The sequence below is a fragment of the Oncorhynchus gorbuscha genome, linkage group LG07, assembly GCF_021184085.1.
Source record: "Oncorhynchus gorbuscha isolate QuinsamMale2020 ecotype Even-year linkage group LG07, OgorEven_v1.0, whole genome shotgun sequence".
Classification (NCBI taxonomy): Eukaryota; Metazoa; Chordata; class Actinopteri; order Salmoniformes; family Salmonidae; genus Oncorhynchus; species Oncorhynchus gorbuscha.
The window spans coordinates 59,047,501-59,072,351 of record NC_060179.1 but is presented as its reverse complement, the minus strand read 5'-3'; the positions used below and the strand labels follow the sequence as shown (position 1 = coordinate 59,072,351).

The 24,851-nt window shown below is 45.0% G+C and overlaps 1 protein-coding gene across 2 annotated transcripts in view; it reads left to right on the top strand.

Annotated features, from left to right (window-relative positions):
* Window positions 1–24,851, top strand: part of dnah9 (dynein, axonemal, heavy chain 9) — a 151,310-nt gene that overhangs the window by 34,603 nt on the left and 91,856 nt on the right. For both annotated transcript variants that reach the window (XM_046356968.1, XM_046356967.1), the window contains exons 35-49: window positions 1,643–1,930; window positions 4,184–4,394; window positions 4,508–4,635; window positions 4,710–4,818; window positions 5,021–5,168; window positions 5,425–5,599; window positions 6,873–7,046; window positions 7,404–7,611; window positions 8,276–8,441; window positions 13,430–13,532; window positions 13,706–13,945; window positions 20,887–21,048; window positions 22,418–22,614; window positions 22,834–22,996; window positions 23,261–23,384. In XM_046356968.1, coding sequence (XP_046212924.1) covers window positions 1,643–1,930; window positions 4,184–4,394; window positions 4,508–4,635; window positions 4,710–4,818; window positions 5,021–5,168; window positions 5,425–5,599; window positions 6,873–7,046; window positions 7,404–7,611; window positions 8,276–8,441; window positions 13,430–13,532; window positions 13,706–13,945; window positions 20,887–21,048; window positions 22,418–22,614; window positions 22,834–22,996; window positions 23,261–23,384 — 2,596 coding nt within the window. The remainder of the gene's footprint in view (window positions 1–1,642; window positions 1,931–4,183; window positions 4,395–4,507; window positions 4,636–4,709; window positions 4,819–5,020; window positions 5,169–5,424; window positions 5,600–6,872; window positions 7,047–7,403; window positions 7,612–8,275; window positions 8,442–13,429; window positions 13,533–13,705; window positions 13,946–20,886; window positions 21,049–22,417; window positions 22,615–22,833; window positions 22,997–23,260; window positions 23,385–24,851) is intronic.

Sequence of the window (24,851 nt, the reverse complement as noted above, 5' to 3'; positions counted from 1 at the left end):
CCTGATCTTATGCACTAGCTCCATTATAGCCTGGTCCCTTGTCTGTTTGCGCTGGCTTGGCAACTCACATGGTCATTGTGGCAAGACAATGACCATACAGTAGGATTTGGCAAGACAGCACAAACAGATCTGGGACTAGGCTAGGCTCCATTATGTCCATATTGGTTATTACACAAAAATGGCTCGATATAGAGAAGAACTGAGTCATGACCGCAGTAAAATTCCATGTGACTGCTGAGTCATGGTAATCTCCTGTTATGCACTCTGGACATGCATTAGTAGTACGATCATCAGGTAACTAATGGCCTGGTACTCGGGGCTCTATTTAAGCAATAAGGCATGGGGGGTGTGGTATATGGCCAATATACCATGGCTAAAGGATGTTATTTTGCATGACGCAACGGGTACCTGGATACAGCCCTTAGCTATGGCATATTAGTCATATACCGCAAACCCCCGAGGTGCCTTATTGCTATTTTAAACTGGTTATCAATGTAATTGGAGCAGCACAAATACATGTTTTGTCATACCCGTGGTATACGGCTGTCAGCCAATCAGCATTCAGGAGTTAAACTGTCCAGAAAAAACCCACAAAATGGGAAAACACAAAACCCATAGACGTGCACACAAGTACACCAAACAGACGGTCACAATAATTAATCCCGCACAAGGAACCAGGCGGGCCGGCTGACTAATAAAGCCTTACGACTAACTACCTAACTCAAAACAGATGCACTCAATAAACACATAAGGAGGGGGAGGAAATAATCAGTGGCAGCTAGTAGGCCGGCGACGACGACCGCCGAGCGCCACCCGAACGGGAAGGGGAGTGTCGTTCGGTCGGAGTCGTGACACCACCCAGTTTATAAAATGAAATAACTTGCTTTGTGCAAACTTGTGTGTAAAAAGATATATGTATAGATTAACGTGTTAGAATATCTTGTTTGGGCCTCCCGAGAGGCGCAGCGGTCTAAGGCATCACTACAGACCCTGGTTCGTTCCCAGGCTGGGTCGCAACCGGCCGTGACTGGGAGACCCATGAGGGGATGCACAATTGGCCCAACGTCGTTTCGGGTTAGGGGACAGTCTGGCCGGCCTGGACGTCCTTGTTCCATTGCGCTCTAGCGACTCCTTGTGGCGGGCTGGGCGCATGCACACTGTATGGTGTTTCCTCCGACACATTGGTGCAGCTGGCTTCTGGGTTAAGCTAGCAGTGTGTCAAGAAGCAGTGCGGCTTGGCAGGGTCGTGTTTCGGAGGATTCATGGCTCTTGACCTTCACCTCTCCTGAGTCCGTACGAAAATTGCAGCAATGGGACAAGATTGTAACTACCAATTGTATATCACGAAAAAGGGGTAAAAAATTTCAAATATATTTAAAATATGTTTGACCATTTGTCCTTGTCTTACTTTCAAAATATGTTCAGCTGAAACCAGAAAAAAGGACACAATCATGTTTGGCATTTCAAAACAACAAAGACTATGCTTTGTCTGTCTAGCAAACAAGCACTTTCGGGAACTTTTGGTACATCCATTTCTATCCCTTCCATTACATTTCTATCCCTTCCATTACACATCTTTGTCATTCTTGGAAAAGGAAAATGTGCCTTAAATATTAATGTTCCGTCTCTCCCTGGTCTCCAGGACCACTATGACTGGGGGTTGAGGGCCATCAAGTCTGTCCTGGTGGTGGCTGGCTCCCTGAAGCGGGGTGACCCAGATCGGCCTGAGGACCAGGTCCTCATGCGGGCTCTGAGAGACTTCAACATCCCTAAGATCGTGACAGATGACATGCCAGTGTTCATGGGGCTTATCGGAGACCTGTTCCCTGCTCTGGACGTCCCCAGGAAGAGAGACCTGGAGTTTGAGAAGCATGTCAAGCAGTCTGTGCTGGACCTCAAATTACAGGCTGAGGATAACTTTGTACTGAAGGTGAGTTGACCAGGGTGGGCTGTTTCAGCCTTTAGAGAGTGTTGGTTAAAAGTTATGTTTTCATGTTGATGAATGACTTAATGAATGAAACAATTCATATATAACAAGTGACCCAGGCCTAGAATCATCAAAAAATACAGGAAAAGACACCGTTTTTTGACGGTAGATGATAGCCCTGTAAGAGCCCAGCCCATAATACTGTAATGTCCCTGACCTTCAATAACACTGCCAGGGAAAAGAAACCACACTTCAATCTTGGTAATTAACAATAAAACAACAAATTCAGCTTTTGCGTTCCTCTGCTACTAGTTCCCTTTTATCCAAAAGCCATGTACCTGGTGTTGCACTGTACTGTATCAGTGGTAAGTACACATTAGTGTCAGAGCAGTCTGGGTTGTGGATGAATCGGCCAAATATACCCAACCCAAACCCTCCGGTTATACTGTAATAACGTCCCAGGTGGAAAGGTCCACCGTCCTTATTCTAGCCATTATGCTGCGTTCACACACACACACACGCACACACATACAATGTCAGAGACAGAGGAAAGCGGAGCCAGGGGAAATGAGTGCAATCTGCAGCAGGTCAAAGCGATATGGTAGCAACGTAATGACACTCCATCACGCCGCTGTACCGCAAGAGCAGCTCTTAACCCTGCCACTGTCACAGACACCACACATGGATATAAACAGGGAGGGAACAGGCTGATGAGACAACGGCAGGTCAATAATGATCCATTTGTATCGTCTGAACCTTACACTCTCCGTCTCTGTTGGACACCCTATTCCCTGAAGCCATGTTAAACTATATTATAGTGCACGACTTTTGGCCACATTCTGTTGGTCAGTAAGATTAGAGTGAAAGGAGGAAGTCCAGAGGGGAATGGGTTTATTTGACTTTAGTGTTAGCCTCTCATAATGTTAGCCTGTTGTAGTGTTAGCCTGTCATAATGTTAGCCTGTTGTAGTGTTAGCCTCTCATAATGTTAGCCTGTTGTAGTGTTAGCCTCTCATAATGTTAGCCTGTTGTAGTGTTAGCCTGCCATAATGTTAGCCTGTTGTAGTGTTAGCCTCTCATAATGTTAGCCTGTTGTAGTGTTAGCCTGTCATAATGTTAGCCTGTTGTAGTGTTAGCCTCTCATAATGTTAGCCTGTTGTAGTGTTAGCCTCTCATAATGTTAGCCTGTTGTAGTGTTAGCCTCTCATAATGTTAGCCTGTTGTAGTGTTAGCCTGTCATAATGTTAGCCTGTTGTAGTGTTAGCCTGTCATAATGTTAGCCAGTTGTAGTGTTAGCCTGTCATAATGTTAGCCTGTTGTAGTGTTAGCCTGTCATAATGTTAGCCTGTTGTAGTGTTTGCCTCTCATAATGTTAGCCTGTTGTAGTGTTAGCCTCTCATAATGTTAGCCTGTTGTAGTGTTAGCCTCTCATAATTTTTGCCTGTTGTGGTGTTAGCCTCTCACAATGTAAGCCTGTTGTAGTGTTAGCCTCTCATAATTTTTGCCTGTTGTAGTGTTAGCCTCTCATAATATTAGCCTGTTGTAGTGTTAGCCTCTCATAATGTTAGCCTGTTGTGGTGTTAGCCTCTCATAATTTTAGCCTGTTGTAGTGTTAGCCTCTCACAATGTTAGCCTGTTGTACTGTTAGCCTCTCATAATGTTAGCCTGTTGTATTGTTAGCCGCTTGTAGCGCTAGCATTAGCACCTGTCAGCTGCCCACATCTCAAATCTAATATCAATGTGGGTCTTTCGGATGCTAACACTATGGTGAGGGTGAATAGCTTGAGTCAATTGCATTGATTGAGAATGCCATCAGTGAGTTTCACTGTGAAAGGAAATATGATTTTCTCTCGCACTCTCGCTCTCTCTCGTTTTCTTACCGTTACAGAGACTTTGATATTTGCCACAATGTACTTTAATCTGTTATTTTCTCATGTTCCTGTCACATCCACAATTCAAGTTGTTAATATTTTGTGCATCAAAGTGTTGCTGATATTAATGAGGTGAATTTGATACTTTACATAACAAAGATGAGGCCGTTTTAGAGGTAGTATAATTTGTTCTTTCCACACTGTTTGCTGTTTGCTTTATGCAGTAAATACTGCTCTTTCACAGAGCTGTAACGTGAGTGACACACTGTATGGTACTGATCTACTCTGCTGCATTGCAGTGTACCATACCATTCTGTATAGCAAAACCATACTATTTGTCTCTCCATTTCTCTCCCTGGCTCTCGCTCTCTCCTTCCTTCCCCCAGGTGGTACAGTTGGAAGAGTTGCTGGCGGTGCGCCACTCTGTGTTTGTGGTGGGTAATGCAGGCACAGGGAAGAGCCAGGTGATGAGGTCTCTCCAACGGACTTACCAGAACATGAAGCGGAGGCCCGTGTGGGCGGACCTCAACCCCAAAGCTGTGACCAATGATGAGCTGTTTGGCATCATCAACCCTGCAACCAGGGAGTGGAGGGATGGTGAGGGGAGGGCATGATGATGACGGTCGTGATGGTGATGGTGATGATGATTGTCATGATGGTGATGATGATATGACCAACATATAGACCTTTGATACATGTCTGTTTTCCAGGTCTGTTCTCTAACATCATGCGTGAGCTGGCTAACCTCAGCCACACTGGGCCTAAATGGATCGTACTGGATGGAGACATAGACCCCATGTGGATTGAGTCTCTCAACACTGTCATGGACGACAACAAGGTGTGTGTCTGTCTTCCTGTCTGTGTTTCTCTGTCCGTCTGTGTAATAACTCTCTGTACCTTTCCCTGTATTAGGTGTTAACCCTGGCGAGTAATGAACGTATCCCGCTCAACCCGACCATGAGATTGGTGTTTGAGATCAGCCACCTCCGGACTGCTACTCCTGCTACTGTATCTAGAGCTGGTATGCTAGTCATTCGCATCCTCCATCACCTCTCCTCCTCATGTCCTTATCCTATCCCTGTCCCCCTGCTCTCCTCTTCTTTTGTTGTTATCCTAGACCACATATTTCACAGTTAGATCACATTTGACATGTATTTGTACGTACTGTGTAGTTACCTGTTTACATGTGACTACAGAGTAACAAGCTCTGCTTGTCCCTCCAGGCATTCTGTATATCAACCCAGCAGATCTGGGCTGGAACCCACCTGTATCCAGTTGGATTGACAGGAGGGAAGTCCAATCGGAAAAGGCCAACCTGACAATCCTGTTTGACAAGTACCTCCCCTCATGTCTAGACACCCTCAGGTCCAGGTAACACATCAGCTGTCAGTATGGAATGGTTCATAGTGATCTAGATGGTTCCTCTGGACTGAGGGGAGAGAGACTGTAGACATGGAAGAGGGTGAGAGGGTGAGAGGGAGTAAGAAAGGTTAGAGAGAGAGAAGACAGAGAGGGCGAGTGACAGAGAACAATAGGCCTAAATAGTGTAAGACATAAAACAAATATATATACTGTATATTTATTTCACTGATAGTCTTACCCCTATGTCTGTAATGTGTGTGGTCAGGTTTAAGAAGATCATCCCAGTCCCGGAACAGAGTATGGTCCAGATGCTGTGCCATCTGTTGGAGTGTCTGTTAACCCCAGAACACACCCCTCCAGACTGCCCTAAGGAACTCTATGAACTCTACTTTGTCTTCGGTGCTGTCTGGGCCTTCGGAGGTGCCATGTTCCAGGACCAGGTAGGATGGTTGAATGATTCCTATGATTGTGGTTGGTCCTCTGTAGCTTAGTGGGGCTTGCAACACCAGGATAGTGGGTTAGATTCCTAGGACCACCCATACTTAAAATGTAAGTTGCTTTGGATAAAAGTGTCTCCTAAATTGCATGTATTATTATGAAGTATTTTTGTGAGACACATTCCTACGTAGTGGATAAGTGCCTTCCCTCAGAGTCAAAGAATAAAATAGATTGCTTCAGAAAAAGTGGTATACTTTTATCACGGGTGCAAACGCTTTAGTAAATCGTCATCTAATTCGCTCTCCAACTCCCCTCAAAGCTTCAGATGATGAGAATTGCTTCACATATATTTCAGTAAAGTATGGTGGCTTTCAATGCGAGGACTCCGTACTGTATTGCAGCTTCATCTTCAAAACTAAGTGTATTCCACTCACAGTCCTAAACACTATAGCCGGCTGAATTTTTAACCAGAGGCGAACAAAGTGACGAGCGGTTGCTAAGCAACTCAGACAGCTCCGTACAGTAACCATGTCCATCTACGTTATGGGATAAAACAGTCTCTCCTAGCATACCAATGTACTCCACTATATTTCCTTATCTACACTGCATTTATATGCTAAGTGGGTTTATTGACTGTAGAGCAGGGCCTGAACACAGTAGACAGCCTGGAGAGAGGGAAAGGAGAGAGGAGAGAGAGGAAATAACAGCTCAGGGATTTTTATTTTTTACTGATGGGTACCCACTGGCCACAGACGTCATTTCAACATCAAGTTCAACATCAACTCAACATTAAGGTTGAGTTGTTAGCTAATGTGAATTCAACGTGAAATCAACAAAAATTTAGGTTCAAATTTACATTGACTTTTTTTAAATTCCAATCGCTTTTCCACGTTGAATCATCGTCATCACATTGACTTTTCTTGTTGAAATGACATGGAAACAATGTTAACCAGTTTCCTCCAGTGGGTAGTTGTTCCACCAGTGGGTAGTTGGATAGGAGTGTCTGTTTCATTTGATTGTTTTTTAATGTAGACCGAAAGTGTGATCGCAACGCAATAAACCATGGCTTCCTCTCCCAGAAGTATCTCAAGACTATTGAGATTGACCCAATGTTTGTCTCTCCGTGTGTGTGTGTGTGTGTGTGTGTGTGTGTGTGTGTGTGTGTGTGTGTGTGTGTGTGTGTGTGTGTGTGTGTGTGTGTGTGTGTGTGTGTGTGTGTGTGTGTGTGTGTGTGTGTGTGTGTGTGTGTGTGTGTGTGTGTGTGTGTGTGTGTAGTTGGTGGACTACCGTGTGGAGTTCAGTAAGTGGTGGGTGACAGAGTTTAAGACCATCAAGTTCCCCTCCCAGGGGACCGTGTTTGACTACTACATTGACCCCGACACCAAGAAGTTTGAACCCTGGTCCAAGATGGTGCCCAGGTTCGAGATGGATGCTGATATTCCTCTACAGGTACGGTAAAGTCTTGTGTTACTGGTGTCACTTCATGTCACTTCTATGGTGACAATATACCATGCATTAGCTGCTTCAAAGCTGCTTCTATGTAGTCATCGACGGTCTACAGTAAAATATCTTCTCATTACATATTCTTTACAATTTATCAGATGCTCTTTTCTCCAGAGCAATTTACAATAAGTGAACATCAGTGGCGTAAATATTGCACAACATCCGGCTTGAAGGACCACAATAAGTAATGGTTTAGGTTGTAATTGGAGTTGAGTAATCTGATCCTAGATCTGTGGGGAAACACCAACCTGTAGAGTATCTACAGTCTATCTGAACTCTGTCCCCTATCTCCCCTCTCCCAAGGCATGTCTGGTCCACACCACAGAGACTATCCGCGTCCGTTACTTCATGGACCGCCTCTTGGAACGCCGCCGGCCCGTCATGCTGGTCGGGAATGCCGGTACTGGGAAGTCTGTTCTGGTCGGAGACAAACTGGGAACACTGGACCAGGAGAAATACATGATCAAAAACGTCCCCTTCAATTATTACACCACCTCTGCCATGCTACAGGGTATGCAATGGTCTGCTACTACTAGTGTACAACTGCAAATAAATATACTGTAGCCTAGCTGGTTCTCTCCATTCCCTCTTTCTACACTCATCCTCCATCCATCTTTCTACACTCATCCTCCATCCATCTTTCTACACTCATCCTCCATTCATCTTTCTACACTCATCCTCCATCCATCTTTCTACACTCATCCTCCATCCATCTTTCTACACTCATCCTCCATCCATCTTTCTACACTCATCCTCCATCCATCTTTCATCCTCCATCCATCTTTCTACATCCTCCATCCATCTTTCTACACTCATCCTCCATCCATCTTTCTACACTCATCCTCCATCCATCTTTCTACACTCATCCTCCATCCATCTTTCTACACTCATCCTCCATCCATCTTTCTACACTCATCCTCCATCCATCTTTCTACACTCATCCTCCATCCATCTTTCTACACTCATCCTCCATTCATCTTTCTACACTCATCCTCCATTCATCTTTCTACACTCATCCTCCATCCATCTCTTTCTGCACTCATCCTCCATCCATCTCTTTCTGCACTCATCCTCCATCCATCTCTTTCTGCACTCATCCTCCATTCATCTCTTTTTACATTCCCATTCCTCTCTCTTTCCACTCTCATCCTCTCCCTCTTCCCTCTCTCCTGCAGCGGTGTTGGAGAAGCCCCTGGAGAAGAAGGCAGGCCGTAACTATGGTCCTCCAGGCAGCAGGAGGCTGGTCTACTTCATAGACGATATGAACATGCCAGAAGTGGACGCCTACGGCACCGTGCAGCCACACACACTCATACGCCAACACCTGGACTACAACCACTGGTGAGAGGACGTGCACACACAGACCCTGCAGTCACACACACTCATACGCCAATGTAACAGTGCTCTTGCGTCTGTTCTTGCGTTGTGTACAACCATCGACACAGACTCCAACTTGTAGCACCAATCATGGAGATTTATTCTGATAGATACAGCACAAAATTGCACATAATGCAATGCACGGCTCACCATCCAACAATGCACTCACGCACTGTACAAAATATTTGAAACCCCCCCACTAGACACAGTAAGTTGCTAGCTAGTATTGGCGGGAATTCTTTACAACAAAATGCACAACAAATATGCACCGAAAACACTGCATCTTATGCGTGATGTTCTAATAATATTTACAAACAAATTGATTGAATTTTAATTTTTGCTGAACTGATGGTCTGCATCTGATGGTCAGTCTGAGGGGATGGAGAGTGCAGTGGTGAGGCTGCCTCTCACACGACTCACCATCCCTCTCTCCCTCCCTCCACTGAGAAAAGTAGACAGTCTTCAAGCTGATGGCGAAACTCAAGTCGCAGTGCATTGTTTCCGCCGCATGCACCAATTAATGTTGTTAATTTGATGTCCAGATAAAGTGAAATATTACTTGATATAAAAAAAAGAGTCAAGCCACTAATAATAACAACGCAGGTTTACGGAAACACTTTGCTGTAGTCATTCATTACAGCTGCAGTGCTGGTTGTAGCGTGAGTGGAAGTAGGGAAAACGTGCATTTTATGGCTTATTAAAGTTTTGAACAAAGTGTTGACATTGCTGAATAACTTAAACATGGATTTACTCATAAAAACAGCAGCGCTTTGCTGTATTCGTTGAATCTCTCACTAGTCATGCTTTTAAACGTTTTGAAATCTCAGTTTCAGCTTTGCTGTATTCGTTGAATCTCTCACTAGTCATGCTTTTAAACGTTTTGAAATCTCAGTTTCAGCTTTGCTGTATTCGTTGAATCTCTCACTAGTCATGCTTTTAAACGTTTTGAAATCTCAGTTTCAGCTTTGCTGTATTCGTTGAATCTCTCACTAGTCATGCTTTTAAACGTTTTGAAATCTCAGTTTCAGCTTTGCTGTATTCGTTGAATCTCTCACTAGTCATGCTTTTAAACGTTTTGAAATCTCAGTTTCAGCTTTGCTGTATTCGTTGAATCTCTCACTAGTCATGCTTTTAAACGTTTTGAAATCTCAGTTTCAGCTTTGCTGTGTGCTCAAGGCTTCTTTTTACAGTCTATGGCTCAAGGAGACTGCAGACGCTGTGATCTAAGCTATCTGATTTGCCAGCAGTAGGCCTATAGGTGCACTTGATTTGCTTTCTGGGTTCTACCTTCAGACACATGAAATGGTTTAAAATGGGAAACTTTGCCTTCCCGGCGCTAGGGCTTCTGAATCAAGTGCACCTACTGCCAACAGCATGAAACAAATAACAAACATAGGAACGCAAGGCTTTATCATAGTTTTTTGAACAGAAATGTTTGGTGAACGACTAGGAATGCTTTGGAGATCAACCAATTGATCAACCGGTTGGTGACCACTGCAGTAGATGTATACTTTTTGTCCTATGTATTGTTATCACAGATGACAGTGATGCGTTATGGAAAAGAACTATGTTCCACTTCATAATTTAAGAACCCTATAAATGTTGGACAATTACAGTAAAGGCACATTAATTCAGAGTTACTGTACCACAGCTCTTTTAAAGAGGGTACTGGCTGGCTAACCCTGCTATAGCAAACCTACTGCAGTGGGTTAGTCCAATAATTGATCTGTTATTCAGCTTACTACAGCAGAGCATGTCTTCAGTTTACTATTCAAAGGGACACTCACTGCAGTTGCTGTTACTAAAATATGCTACAACTTAAATGATGTCCGATGTGAGAGCTTGGGCATGTGATTTTCCTTAAAAGGATTGTGTAGTTGGGGCATCAGGCATAGTAAGCATATTGTAGACACAGCCGCAGTGTGTGTGTGTGTGTGTGTGTGTGTGTGTGTGTGTGTGTGTGTGTGTGTGTGTGTGTGTGTGTGTGTGTGTGTGTGTGTGTGTGTGTGTGTGTGTGTGTGTGTGTGTGTGTGTGTGTGTGTGTGTGTGTGTGTGTGTGTGTGTGTGTGTGTGTGTGTGTGTTTTACACACGGTCAGCCAGTAGAGTTATGGAGAGTATCTCAGGTATGAAATTGAGAGGGAAAAGGGTGTTACTAAACTATGCTGGCTTAAGGCAGAATTGAGGCGTGCATATTGACAGGAGCACATGAAGAGTGTGTTTCTGTATTTCATTGCAATGTGTATGTGCCTGTGCTTTTGTGTGCCTGTGGACGTGTTTAACTATACTTATGGGGACCAGATGTCCCCACAAAAATAGTAAACGAACAAGACATTGACATTTTGTTAGTCCCCATACGGTCAAATGCTATATTGAACAAAAATATAGACGCAACATGTAAAGTGTTTCTTGAGCTGAAATAAAAGATCGTAGAAATGTTTCATACACACAAAAAAACGTATTGTGTACAAATGTATTTACATTGCTGTTAGTGAGCATTTCTCATTTGCCAAGATAATCCATCCACCTGACAGGTGTGGAATATCAAGAAGCTGATTAAACAGTGTCACGTTCTTTAAGGATCGTAGACAGGTGCAGGAATGCGTAATAGGGGGTTTTATGACTCCACCCAAAATACTTGAACATGACATGGGGACGAAGCCCAAAACAAACAAGTATATAAAATACACACGGATGTAACCCAAACAAAAGAGTGAGGTTTAAACCTCTAAAGATTACACGGGGCGAGACCCGTAATAACACTACACAGGACGAGACCCGAAATAACAAGTGCACCAGCAGCGGGACGTAAACGGCCTTGGGGACGACCACAGGGGCACGGTGTGGGTCGGGCAGTGCGCCAACAGTGAAAATCACTGCGGTGGCGGTCGGCCTGTTCCTTGTGCCGACGCACGGCCCGCCAGTTCCTTGCGCCGACGCACGGCCTGCTGGTGACGAGTGTGCACAGCTTTCCAGGTCTCCTCAGCCCACCCAAACCACTCATCCACCGCAGGGGCCTCGGTCTGGCTCGAATGCCAAGGTGCCAAGGCCGGCTGATACCCCAACACACACTGGAAAGGAGTGAGGTTAGTGGAGGAGTTGCAGAGGGAATTCTGCACGTACTCAGCCCAAGGTAGAAAATCCGTCCACTCCCCCGGCCGGTCCAGACAGTAACACCTTAGGAAACTGCCCAGTTCTTGATTGACCCTCTCCACCTGCCCATGAGCTTGAGGATGGTACCTGGAGGTGAGACTGACCATAACCCCAAGGCATTCCATGAAAGCTTTCCATATGCGTGAGGTGAACTAAGGACAATGATCTGACACAATGTCCTCTGGGATCCCGTAGTGCCGGAAGACGTGTGTAAAAAGAGCCTCCACGGTTTGCATGGCCGACGGGAGCCCACACCGAGGAATGAGGCGACAAGCTTTGGAAAACCAGTCCACAACGACAAGATCAGTGGTGTTCCCCTGGGAGGGGGGAAGGTCGATGACAAAGTCCACCGAGAGGTGAGACCAGGGAACCGGCAGGGGAAGGAGCTTTCCATAAGGGAGGTGTCTGAGTGTCTTTGACTGAGCCCAGATGGAGCAGGAAGAGACGTCCTAGCCAAGGTGGGCCACCAGTACTTCTCAGACAGACAGGCGATGGTACGGCTTTTCCCAGGATGACCCGATACAGGCACCATGTGTGCCAGTTAAGGAGGCATTCCTGTACACCTGTGGGCATGTAGCCGCGGTTTTCTGGGCACTGTGCAGGTGCGGGTTCCGTGCGCAGGGCCTGCCGTATGTCACAGGTGTGGAATATCAAGAAGCTGATTAAACAGTATCACGTTCTTTAAGGATCATAGACAGGTGCAGGAATGCGTAATAGGGGGTTTTATGACTCCACCCAAAATACATGAACATGACACGGGGACGAAGTATATAAAATACACACGGATGTAACCCAAACAAAAGAGTGAGGTTTAAACCTCTAAAGGTTGGGATGTGCCAGCACGGGAGCAATGGTGAAGCGTGCCTTCAGTGTCTCCGCCTCTGCCATCCAACGAAGCCGCTGGGAACCTACTCTCAGCAGGGAGGTAAGAGGCGCGACCACCATGCTGAAGACCCGGAAGCCCCGGATGAACCTCCGGAAATAGTTGGCGAACCCCAGGAATCGCTGGACTGCTTTTACAGAGTTGGGGATGGGCCATGGTCTTGCTCCTCCATTTCCACTCCCTCCGTGGACGTGAGGTAGCACAAAAAGGACAACGACCGCTTCCCAGCACAGACCTAACTAAGGAGACATGCTGGGCGCGGTCAGCAGAATAGATCAAATTGTTGTCTATATAAACCACTACGCCCCAAAACACTTTGTCCTGGAAGACTGAAGGAGTATTAGACAGACCAAAAGGCATTCTGAGATACTTGTAATGGCCCGTAGTCATGGAAAAGGCCGTCGCCTGCATGAATGCGCACCAGATTGTAGGCGCTCCTCAAGTCCAGTTTTGTGAAGTACTGCGCCCTGTGCATTTGTTCGATGATGGTTGGGATAAGGGGTAAAGAGTAGCTGAGCTTTACGGTGCCTTTATCCAGAGATAATCAATGCAGGGGCGCCGTCCCCCATCTTTCTTTTTAACAAAAAATAAGCTTGAGGAGGCTGGTGACGTAGAGGGGTGGATAAAACCCTGCTGGAGGCTCTCCTGCCCAGTCATGTGAAATCAATAGATTAGGGATTCATTTCATTGACTGATTTTCTTTTATGAACTATAACTCAGTAAAATCATTGACATTTTTGTTCAGTATATTTCTTGGGGGTTTAGGGATAAGGTATAATTAGTGTTATGGTTAGAATTAGGTTTGGGGTTAGGAGTTAGGTTTAGGGTTTGGGGTTAGGTTAAGTTAGGGATTTTGAATGGTTATACATTGTGTCCCCCCACAAGGTTAGTTAAACAAGTGTGTGTGTGTGTGTCCAGGTATGACAGGAGTAAGCTGCTGCTGAAAGAGGTCCACAGTGTGCAATACGTGTCCTGCATGAACCCTACGGCAGGCAGCTTCACCATTAACCCACGACTACAGGTACACACACAGACACGCTTACAAACAAGCACAGACAAACACGCATGCACTCACACACATGCATGCATATCTGATGATGTTCCGTTGTCTCTATTGCAACGTTTCATTAGCATAATTATGAACCCCTATACATATACACATCATTTTTACATTTTCTCCGTTTCTCTTTGTAGCGTCACTTCTCAGTGTTTGCCTTGTCCTTCCCTGGAGCGGAGGCTCTTAGCACCATCTACAGTTCCATCCTCTCTCAGCACCTCAGGGGAGAGGGCTTCAGTGCTGCCCTGCAGAAGAGCTGTCCTGCCCTGATCCAGCTTGCTCTGGCCCTCCATCAGAGTCTCACCTCCACCTTCCTGCCCACCGCTGTCAAGTTCCACTACATCTTTAACCTCCGAGACCTCTCCAACATATTCCAGGTGATGAATGCAAATGAATGAATGGATTGACGGGTGCACACACACACACACACACATTTACAATTTACTATCCCTGGTGACATTTTTTACATTGATGCAAATGTTCAGTTACTGAAGCTGGTACTGTACACTCAAAACTAAGACCTAGGGCATTTTCTCCTTCATTCATGAATTGTTCCATTAAAACAGCACTAGTTAAATGATTTGGCATGTGCACTCAAAACCCATCTCTTTTACTTTTTTAATATATTGTATCAAAGTTTGGATTGGTAGAGTTTTATTGCACCCCAGGCGGTAAAAGTTTAAGTACTGTAACTAATTTCTCATCTAAATTATTATTGATTTAGTAAGGTGTGCCTAGTGTAGAGAAATAAGGCTGAAATTTGCAGAAAAAGAGAGAAGAATGGATTTGCTCTCAGGGGTGTTTGTAACGATTTAATGTATTTAAATGAATATTATATTATACTGTAACCTCTAAAGCTGTCATGAGAGAGAAGCTTATGCGCAATATTTTTCTGTCACGATCATCAGCGATTCCATGGGGGGGGGCAAAGACTCTCATTTAATACAAGCACCAATACATAATTAATACTCTAAGCCGTTCAAGCATAGTACTTTAGTTTTCCTAATTCCTTCCCTGAGACCTCCAAGCCTCGGAACTGTTTCGAGTCACACCCTTATCCTCTTCTAAAATGTGCATACAGAACGTCGGAATGTACAGTAAGTCATACTTCAAAAGAACAGGTTCTCAGTTATTCATCATTATTAGCCTTAAATCTAAGAGTTCAGGTTTAGCAATTATAATGAGTTGAGGTTGAGCTATTATAATTATTCTAACCTCACCTTTAACGACGAGGGACCATAGATTCAACACTAGAGAGTTTATTATCTATAATTACAGACCATGGACTCCAGCCCTGCTGACCCCTTTATGTTACCTTTTTAGACCTTAAATCAACGTTGACGACAGTACAGCATTGATTTCAATAGCAGTGGCCTGATGGGGGTAGAGCTCATTAAACTTAGCTTTTGAACTTCGAAGAGTCTCTGTGCGGTGCGTTTTGGTGAAGCCTGCATTCTAAAGGGTCTGTGTAGTGTCACTGGTGTCAAGCGGGTAGAGGGTGTGGGAGAAAGGTGGGAGAAAGAGAGAGAGCGAGAGCGCAGGATGAATCCTTGTTGTTTTTTCAGCTGGGGTAATAAGGAGAAAGTGAGATGGGGCTCAGACACAGCCCATAGTTCTCTTTTGAACTTGTCTCTCCATATGTCTTCACTATTCAGCTGCTAACTAGCTCCAGGGCCTGAGGATAGCTAGCTGCACAGGATTGAAGAGACACAGCCTGCTCACACACTCTAGTCCACATTCCACCGTGTCTGCTTGTCCTCACTGTTTTTAAGAATGGAAAGTTCTTTCATTTACAAATAAAGCTCCTGAAAAGTTTACAAATCATCTTAGTGTCTTCAGACATTGTCTGTGCCCCAAACTTGTTCTTTGAAATAGCTAGTCAGACGAAGTGAGGACTAGTAAGTATTTTGGCGCAATAGCCACGCAGGTCCTATTGTGTTGGTGCTTACCATTACGTCATAGTATTTCTTCTATCGCAATTTTGCTGTCCTCTTGTGTTCATTAAAGTTAGCGAAATGTGGATTATTTCTGAAGAGCTTTACCTAAGGAACATTAGTTTGGTGACTTTTAATGAAGCAGCAGTTAGTTTAGTTTCTTTGTAAACACTGGAACACTGGTACAATCAGCCCAAGGCGACTACTGCCTCATTATCATCAGCTCTAATGAGGGAAACCAAGCTGAGGAACCTAACGGGGGGAAAACACTTTGTTACAGCATTTCCAAGAGAAGTGTTCAGACAACATTCAAGGTAGTGTCTAAGCCTTTCTTCTCTTCAGCAGAAATCCTCATATTTTCCAATAGTTACACTCCTCAAGGTGGTTGTCACAAGGTTGTATTGATGTCACAAGAAGTGATCAGTTCTTATCTCCGGTATTCCTCTCTCCTCTTTCTGTCACTCTTTGGTTTTCCTCCGTCCCTTATTGATTGAACTACAACCACAAGGCTATCACTAAACACTTTTGTAGTGTTTGTCAAGTTTTCATAGTTACTTCACTGACAACAACTCAAAGCCAGAGATCCAGCTTAATATGATGACAGAAACACACCATCGTCCTATGGGGACATGTTGATGTTTGATAGTTAACTAGATGCCAGTAGCCAAATCCCTGCTAATAGGACAAGAAAAACACTCTATGTTCCTATAGGGATGTGTTGTGAGAGAACTGTATTCCACAGCACCAGACCGTCAGGAACGCTGTCTATCGTTTGTTTTTCTGCCGTACACGGCCAGCGGGCATAACAGGGATCTGTCTGGCGAACATCACCCTAAATGAGCTCTGGTAGAACAGAAGGAGAGTGGGAATGAGGGAAAGTGAGAACAAGGGAGAAGAAGAGCGATGGGTAGGAGAGGGGGAGGAGGGAAGGAGAAATGGAGAGAAGAGAGCAGGAGAGATGAGAGAAAGTTATGTCAGCATGGTTAGTAGAGAGAACTCCATCTACTGTATTATATTATACTTAGGGTTGCAAAGGGTCACAAACTTTCCAGGATATTTCCAGAATTTTTCCATGGGAGGTTAAGCCTGGCAATTTGGGGAATGTTGCTTAAATTCATCAAAAAAGTTAGCTTATAACAGTGAACCGTTTTTGTGGGATACACATAAGGCAATTCTAGGTCTTGGGGCATATTTTGGTTAAATTGCAACCCTCTGAATACACAGTGCATTCTTCCATCACATGTGCAAAGCACTCTTCCATCACATCATTCTCAAGAGCTGATTCTCAAGATCTTGCACACTACTGAGATGCTATTGAGCCAACACTACTACAATGTCTGAGCCAAGGACTACATGCTTTCTGGTAAGTTTTGATTGCAATACTGGGTGGGGTGAATAGATTTTATACGGCAGACATTATTTTTTGTTAACTAGTAAATAGTAACCTACAGCAAAGTGTGTTTAAATCATGTTAACAATTTCTGCTAGTTAGTTTTTGCTGCCATGTGGGTTTTAGCTTGCTTGAGCCTCCTAACTGAGGAGTGTTAATTCACCTGTTTCCGTACATTTAATTTTATAATGTTTATCTTACAAAAGAGTTTAATCTAACTTTTCTAACCTTTACAGGAAAATGCCACTAAAAAATCTGATGTGTGGAGACATTTCACTGCAGCTAATGTAGAAGGAAAAGCTGTGTACATTTACGAATACTATGCTAAATCATATGTGAAGAATTCAAGAAAGATGCAGAATCATCTGGCATAGTGCAAAAAGTTCCCTCAAGCTCACGACAAGCAACCTCTGACAAAAGACCCTCTACTTCTATTCGAGGTGAAAATGTTGAATCAGACACCTTATCGATGGCACCAGCTCATGGTCCTCCTGGAATCAGACACCTTATCGATAGCAACAGCTCATGGTCCTCCTGGAATCATACGTTTGACTCAATGGAGGAACGTAGTCAGATAAATGCTGATGAATGTCTTGCTCGAGCTGTGCATGCAACTGGTTCACCTCTGATGCTCACAGGCAATGCATATTGGAAGAGATTTCAGAATGTTCTTCTCCCAGCATACACCCCTCCAACCAGACATGCTTTATCTACTCATTTTCTGGATGCAGAGTTCAACAGAGTTCAAGTGAAGGTCAAGCAAATCATAGAGAAAGAAGACTGTATTGCAATCATCTCTCATGGGTGGGCGAATATTCGTGGGCAAGGAATAATTAACTACATAATCTCCACCCCTCAACCAGTATTCTACAAGAGCACAGACACAAGGGACAACAGACACACCGGTCTCTACATTGCAGATGAGCTGAAGGCAGTCATCAATGACCTTAGACCACAGATGCTGTGAAACATGAAGGCTGCTTGGTCTAAAGTGGAGGGGTCCTACCCATCACATCACACCCATTGGCTGTGCTACTCATGCATTGAATCTGCTCCTCAAGGGCATCATGGTACTGAAAACCATGGATACACTCTAAAAAGGAGCTGAGGAAATGGTTAGGTATGTGAAGGGTCTTCATATAGCAGCAATCTACCTCACCAAGCAAAGTGAGAAGAATAAGAGCACCACACTGAAGCTGCCCAGCAGCACTCGTTGGGGTGGTGTCGTCATCATGTTTGACAGTTTCCTGGAGTGGAAGGAGTCTCTTCAAGAAATGGCCATATCACATTCAGCCGTATGAACAGCCCCATCAAGAGGATCCTCCTGAATTATGTATTGTGGGAGAGAGTGGTAAGCAGCCTTGAAACCTGTTGCAGTAGCCATTGCGCGGATTGACGGAGACAATGCCATCCTGTGTGATGTTCAGACTCTGCTTGCAGATGTAAGAGAAGAAATCCGTACTGCCCTGCCCACTTCACTGTTGCGCCAAGCAGAGGAAACTGCAGCTCTGAAATACATCAAAAAGTGTGAAGACTTAAGCCTGAAGTCCCTACACGCCGCAGCATACATGTTGGACTCCAAGTATCCTGGCAAGAGCATCCTGTCTGGTGCAGATGCATATGGTGTCATCACTACTGTGTCTCGCCACCTTGGCCTGGATGAGTGCAAGGTTCATGTCAGTCTGGTGAAGTACACTTCCATGCAAGGGCTTTGGGATGGAGATGCAATATGGCAGTCGTGCCAACATACTGTATCTCATCAGCCACCTGTTGGAAGGGATTTTGTGGATCTGAGGCTCTTTCCCCTGTAGCCTCCATCATCCTCTAAATCCCACCAACATCAGCCAACATCAGCCACCTCAGTGCGCAACTGGTCCTTGTTTGGGAACACACACACCAAAGCATGCAACAAAATTGGTGGCCATCCGGGCAAATTTGAGGCTTTTTGAGCCTGACAACCTCAACAAGGTTGGAAAGTGACAGTGAAGATGAGGCCTCAGAGTCTGATGTTCAAGAGGTGGACATTGAGGAGGTCCAGGGCGAAGACATGGAAGCCTGAGAGGAAGACAACCAAAGCTTTAGTTTCTAGACTATCATTTTACAGATAATATGTTGAAAACGTTTTTGGGAGATGTAATGGATGGGTGGCAGGGTAGCCTAGTGGTTAGAGCGTTGGACTAGTAACCGGAAGGTTGCAAGTTCAAACCCCTGAGCTGACAAGGTACACATCTGTCATTCTGCCCCTGAACAGGCAGTTAACTCACTGTTCCTAGGCCATCATTGAAAATAAGAATTTGTTTTTAACTGACTTGCCTAGTTAAATAAAGGGCAAATGAAAAAAAAAAAAAAATGGGGATCATTCAATATTCCCTTGCTTTTGCTGTTCAGTGAAATCATCCCATGTGAAGAGTCAACTCATTTAAATAGTTTTTAAAAATGTATATTGTCAGGATTTAATCATTTGCAATTATGTCTGCTGATGGTAAATATATCCAATGCAAAAAACATCTACATTTAAATGCTATGAATATAAATGTACATATATTTCCGTTAATTCCTATATATTCCCGTTAATTCCCACGAAAGTTTCACCTCTGAATATTCCCCAATGTGCAACCTTAATTGTACTGTCAGTCTAACATAGAAAGCCCAGTCCGCTGAGCTGGGGATAGCTGTAGTAGTTAACCAGGGAGGAGGAGAGGTGTTGTTCGGAACCCAGAGCGACTGGTCGGCAGAGAGGAGTGGAAACAAGCCTCAGACGAAATCAAATCAAATTGTATTTGTCACATGCTTTGTAAACAACAGTTGTAGACTAGCAGTGAAATGCTTACTTACGGGCCCTTCCCAATAATGCCGAGAGAAAATAATATATATATATATATATATATATATATATATATATATATATAGAAAAAGTATAACACAAGGAATAAATACACATTCCTTGGCTATATACACGGGGTACCAAGTCGATGTGTAGGGGTACAAGGTAATTGAGGTTGACTTGTACATATGTAGGTAGGAAAAAAGTGACGAGGCAACAGGATAGATAATAAACAGTAACATCGGCGCATTTGATGAATCAAAAGAGTGCAAGAAGGGTAGTCCAGGTAGCTATTGGTTAACTATTTAACTAACTGTTTAGTTAAAGACTTGGTGCATCGGTAGCAGAGAGAACAATCAATGCTCTGACTCATACCCATCCCTCTCTTCTGTGGACAATGATAGAGGGGGAAGAGGGGTGGGGTGGGGAGGCTGCCAAAGAATGACTGAAGGAAAAGAAGAGGAAGATATTACACAGATACCTCCAACGCACTCCGTTACGACAGTCATCATCAGATCGGATTCAGTTGGCTGTAACACGCGAGGTGATGATGACGACGTTGATTTGCATACGTTCTGCTGCCTGGAGCACACAGCATCTGTTAGTTTGTGTTTTTTTCCCTCGGTGACGGGCCGCAGAAAGGGACAAACAGTGCCGGGGCTTCACCGGGCCTATTCCTCATGCTAGGACAGCTGCTGGGAGAGGAGATGGGATTACACTGAGACATGGATGAGTTCTAGTCTTTCCCTGTGGGACAATGTTAGTGTTTAGCTCATCCAGAGCAAAGCATATCATCTTAGATTAGTTAGACATTCATCTGTTGGAAGGTATTATTTGATTGATCTGAAGTTTGCCATGCAATTCATTTGGGAGCGTGTTGGAGATGCCAGGGTTTAGCTTGTGAAGAGAAAAGTATGATAAATGGTCTTACTTTTATGAAATATGTGTCTCTTAAATAAACAGTGATTGCTCAGAATATATACATGAAATCAAACCAAGAAGTCCCATTGATTTATTTTCTTACTTACATAAACTCCTGGTCTTACTTTCTCTCACTCCTTTTCTACCAGAATTTAGACCCAACAGTGATCGACTTACCCACATTTATCTTTCAGAATCTGATCCTTTTTATGGTATAACTTGACTTTATCTGCCTCCTGTCCTGACCAGGGTATTCTGTTCTGTACCTGTGAGTGTCTGAGGGGTCCTGTGGATCTGGTGAAGATCTACCTCCATGAGTCCAACCGTGTCTACAGAGACAAGATGGTGGAGGACAGAGACACACAGGCCTTTGATAAGCTGCAGGCAGACACTGTGAAAAAGTTCTATGAGGTAAGGAGAGAGTTTTACCAAGTTCCACCCAAAGAAATGGAGACACACACGCAGGCGAGCACGTGGACATACTCCCCTACACACACACACACACACAGGCACACACACGCAGGCGAGCACGTGGACGTACTCCCCTACACACACGCAGGCGAGCACGTGGGCGTACTCCCATACACACACGCACAGGCACCCACACGCAGGCACATACACGCAGGCACACACCCACAGGCACACAGACACGCAGGAACGCACATGGACGTACACCCACAGACAAAAGAACGGGCACACACATTTCACACACACATTTCACACACACACTTCACACACAGGCATGCAAACACACGCTGACTCACACACACACACACACACACACACACACACACACACACACACACACACACACACACACACACACACACACACACACACACACACACACACACACACACACACACACACACACACACACACACACACACACACACACACACACACACACACACTGTTGAGGAGAGAGTTTTACCAAGTTCAGCAGAGGAAGACGGAGCAAGAGGTGGAGGGGGGGAAATCATTAGACAGCCTGCTCAGAGTTGGAGGCCGGACATCAGTGACCAGCGCAGCGAGGAGAGGGAAGAGGAGGGGAATGGAGAGAATAGTAATCAGGAGACTGACTGTCAGGGCCTGGGCCACCAGCCCAGCAAATTGGAAAACATTTTAATGGTTTTCTGACCGCTGTGCCCTGACTCCCTACCCTCCTGACTTTATCACAAACACACTGTTCATGCTTACAGCCAGGGAACTGACACCTACACACACAGGGGAATACACGCAGACACACACACACACCCACAAGTTGATCACACACACACTTTTTTTGCAGCGAGGGAACACACACACACACACCACCAAAATATAAAGCTCCGGTTCCGGCATGTCAGCTCGGCGTTTTCAAGTGTTCTCTAATGAGAAAGAGACAGGAGAAAGGAGAACGTTATCACAGTTCCCCTCAGATGAGCTGCAGTCTTAGGGAATACACTGTAGGAATGTACATTTCCTCAAACAGAGGCCTGCGTTTAGAAACATCCCGCTATCATAAATATTTGAAGTGTTAAACATAACTAGTAAAAGTGAACACAGAGTAGCCTACTCCAGGAAATGTTTTGTTTGCTGAATGCTGAGTTCCTCCCTGTCCAGACTGATTCCATTTAACCGTTCCACTGTAGCTAACTGAGGCTCTGTCCTAAATGGCGTACTATTCCTGATATAGTGCACTGCTTTTGAACCAGAGCCCAGGCCCTGGTCAAAAGTAGTGCGCTAAATAGGGAATAAGGGGCCATTTGGGATGCATACAGAATGTGTCTCCCCTCAGGATATGGAGGAGATGCTGGAGCAGGCCAGGGAGATGAACATGTTCTGTCACTTCGCCTCGGGGTTGGGGGAGCCCCGGTACATGGCTGTCCAGTCCTGGAGCTCCCTCAACAAGACACTACTGGAGGTCCTGGACAGCTATAACGAAGTCAACGCTGTCCTCAACCTGGTTCTGTTTGAAGACGCTATGGCTCACATGTAGGAAGGAGAAACCTCTATTTGGCTTTTTAATGTACTTATTATAGGTCCCTCTTTTGCTATGTTACTAATAAAAAAGTAATGAACTGAGAAACACTTTTAATGACGTATCATCAGTAAATAATGGCGATTGCCTCTTAAAACCTCTGCTTTTGTCCCTCTCTCTATTTCCCGTCTATCCCTTTATTCCCCTCCTTCTCTCTCTCCCCCCTCCTGTAGTTGCCGTATCAACCGTATCCTGGAGTCTCCACGTGGTAACGCTCTTTTGGTCGGCGTAGGCGGCAGCGGCAAGCAGAGCCTCACTCGATTGGCTGCCTTCATCTCCAACCTGGAAGTGTTCCAAATTACCCTCAGGAAAGGCTACGGCATCCCTGACCTCAAGGTACACGCACGCACACACCCGCACCTGCATGCACTGACCGAGACCATTGCATATTGCATGACTTAAACTACAAATGTTCCCCATTCTGTTCTACTGGGAACTTATGTCTAGCAGCTGACCAGCTAAATGCTCCCTCCCTCTCTCTCTCTCTCCCTTCTCCACTCCCACCCTCCTTCCCTCCACACTTATCTCTCTCTCTCTCTCTCTCTCTCTCTCTCTCTCTCTCTCTCTCTCTCTCTCTCTCTCCTGTCATCCCCCCATCAGACTGACCTGGCATCCCTCTACATCAAAGCTGGCGTGAAGAATGTTGGCACGGTGCTGCTAATGACTGATGCCCAGGTGGCAGATGAGAAGTTCCTCGTTCTGGTCAACGATCTTTTGGCATCGGGTACGAATGGGACAGGAACATTGGGGAAGGGTGTTGACATTGGGGTTGGCTGGGACATTGGGGAAGGGGGTTGGCATTGGGGTTGGCTGGGACATTGGGGAAGGGGGTTGGCATTGGGGTTGGCTGGGACATTGGGGAAGGGGGTTGGCATTGGGGTTGGCTGGGACATTGGGGAGGGAGGTTGGCATTGGGGTTGGCTGGGACATTGGGAAAGAAGGCTATGTGTCACTCTGTTGGCATTAGGTAAGGCAGGGGAAGCCAGAGCCATATACAAAGAGCTCCAATATACTGTATCTGGCCTTGCCAATAGCTGCCCATGTAGATGAATGAGATGAGAATTCTCTATTTCACAAAGAAGAACAGCCAGTTAACATGGCTTTGTGTGAGTGTGCTGAAACACTGCTACTGCATCACTGTTAGAGGTGATGCCAAACGCAAATGTCCACCTCCGGATAGACAAACAAGTCAGTTCTAAACTACAATTCTATTCCATTATTCAGATGGATGAGGAGGAGACATGGAAGTAAAAACCTAAAGAAACAGGATTTCTTTCTCCTCTCTGTCTTCCTGTGAGTCTGAGTTGCAGTACTGTAATAGTAATGCTCAGAGCTTCACCGTAAATCAGTGATGTGAGTCATCCAGTCACTAGGACCCTGGCCTGTCACTACCTCCTGTTTACACCCCTTCAGTGTTAGAGGAAACAGTGCCACTGTTGGCCCCAGCACATTCTGTTATTGTTTTGTTGATAAAGCATCCAGCATGGTAAAAAAACATTTGCAGGACCTATTCTGCTCTTCTATCCCACATGAAGTGATGTGAAATTATACAAGTGGGAAAAACAGTGTTCGTTGTTTGAAGTAACTTCTTTGTTGTTGTAATATCGCAGATTTATCCTCATCTGAATGTTCTATTGTAGATGAGCACCCTATTGGTTTAGATCTGAATGTTCTGAGTATAGTGAGTATACACTACCATGCTGCAGCACCCTTTGAAAAATCACAATAACATTTTTTTGAAAGTAGTGCACTGGGCCTTTACTAGTCCTGTATTAATGGACCAATATAGCTGTCTTTAGCGTGGGCAAACAAATGTTTCCTTTGATTTGCCATTGCTGCTGTTTGTTGACCCCTTACCCATCTGTCTATCGCCTCCTTTGAATTTCATGCTGTCACAGTTACCAGCCCTTTCAAGCTTAACATCCTTATCATTTATCGCCCTCCAGGTCCCCTCGGAGAGTTCATCAATGAGCTTGATGCCTTGATAAGCTCCTTTCCTGAGGACGGCTCACCTCTCACAGTTCTGGGCGACTTTAACCTCCCCACGTCTACCTTTGACTCATTCCTCTCTGCCTCCTTCTTTCCACTCCTCTCCTCTTTTGACCTCACCCTCTCACCTTCCCCCCCTACTCACAAGGCAGGCAATACGCTCAACCTCATCTTTACTAGATGCTGTTCTTCCACTAACCTC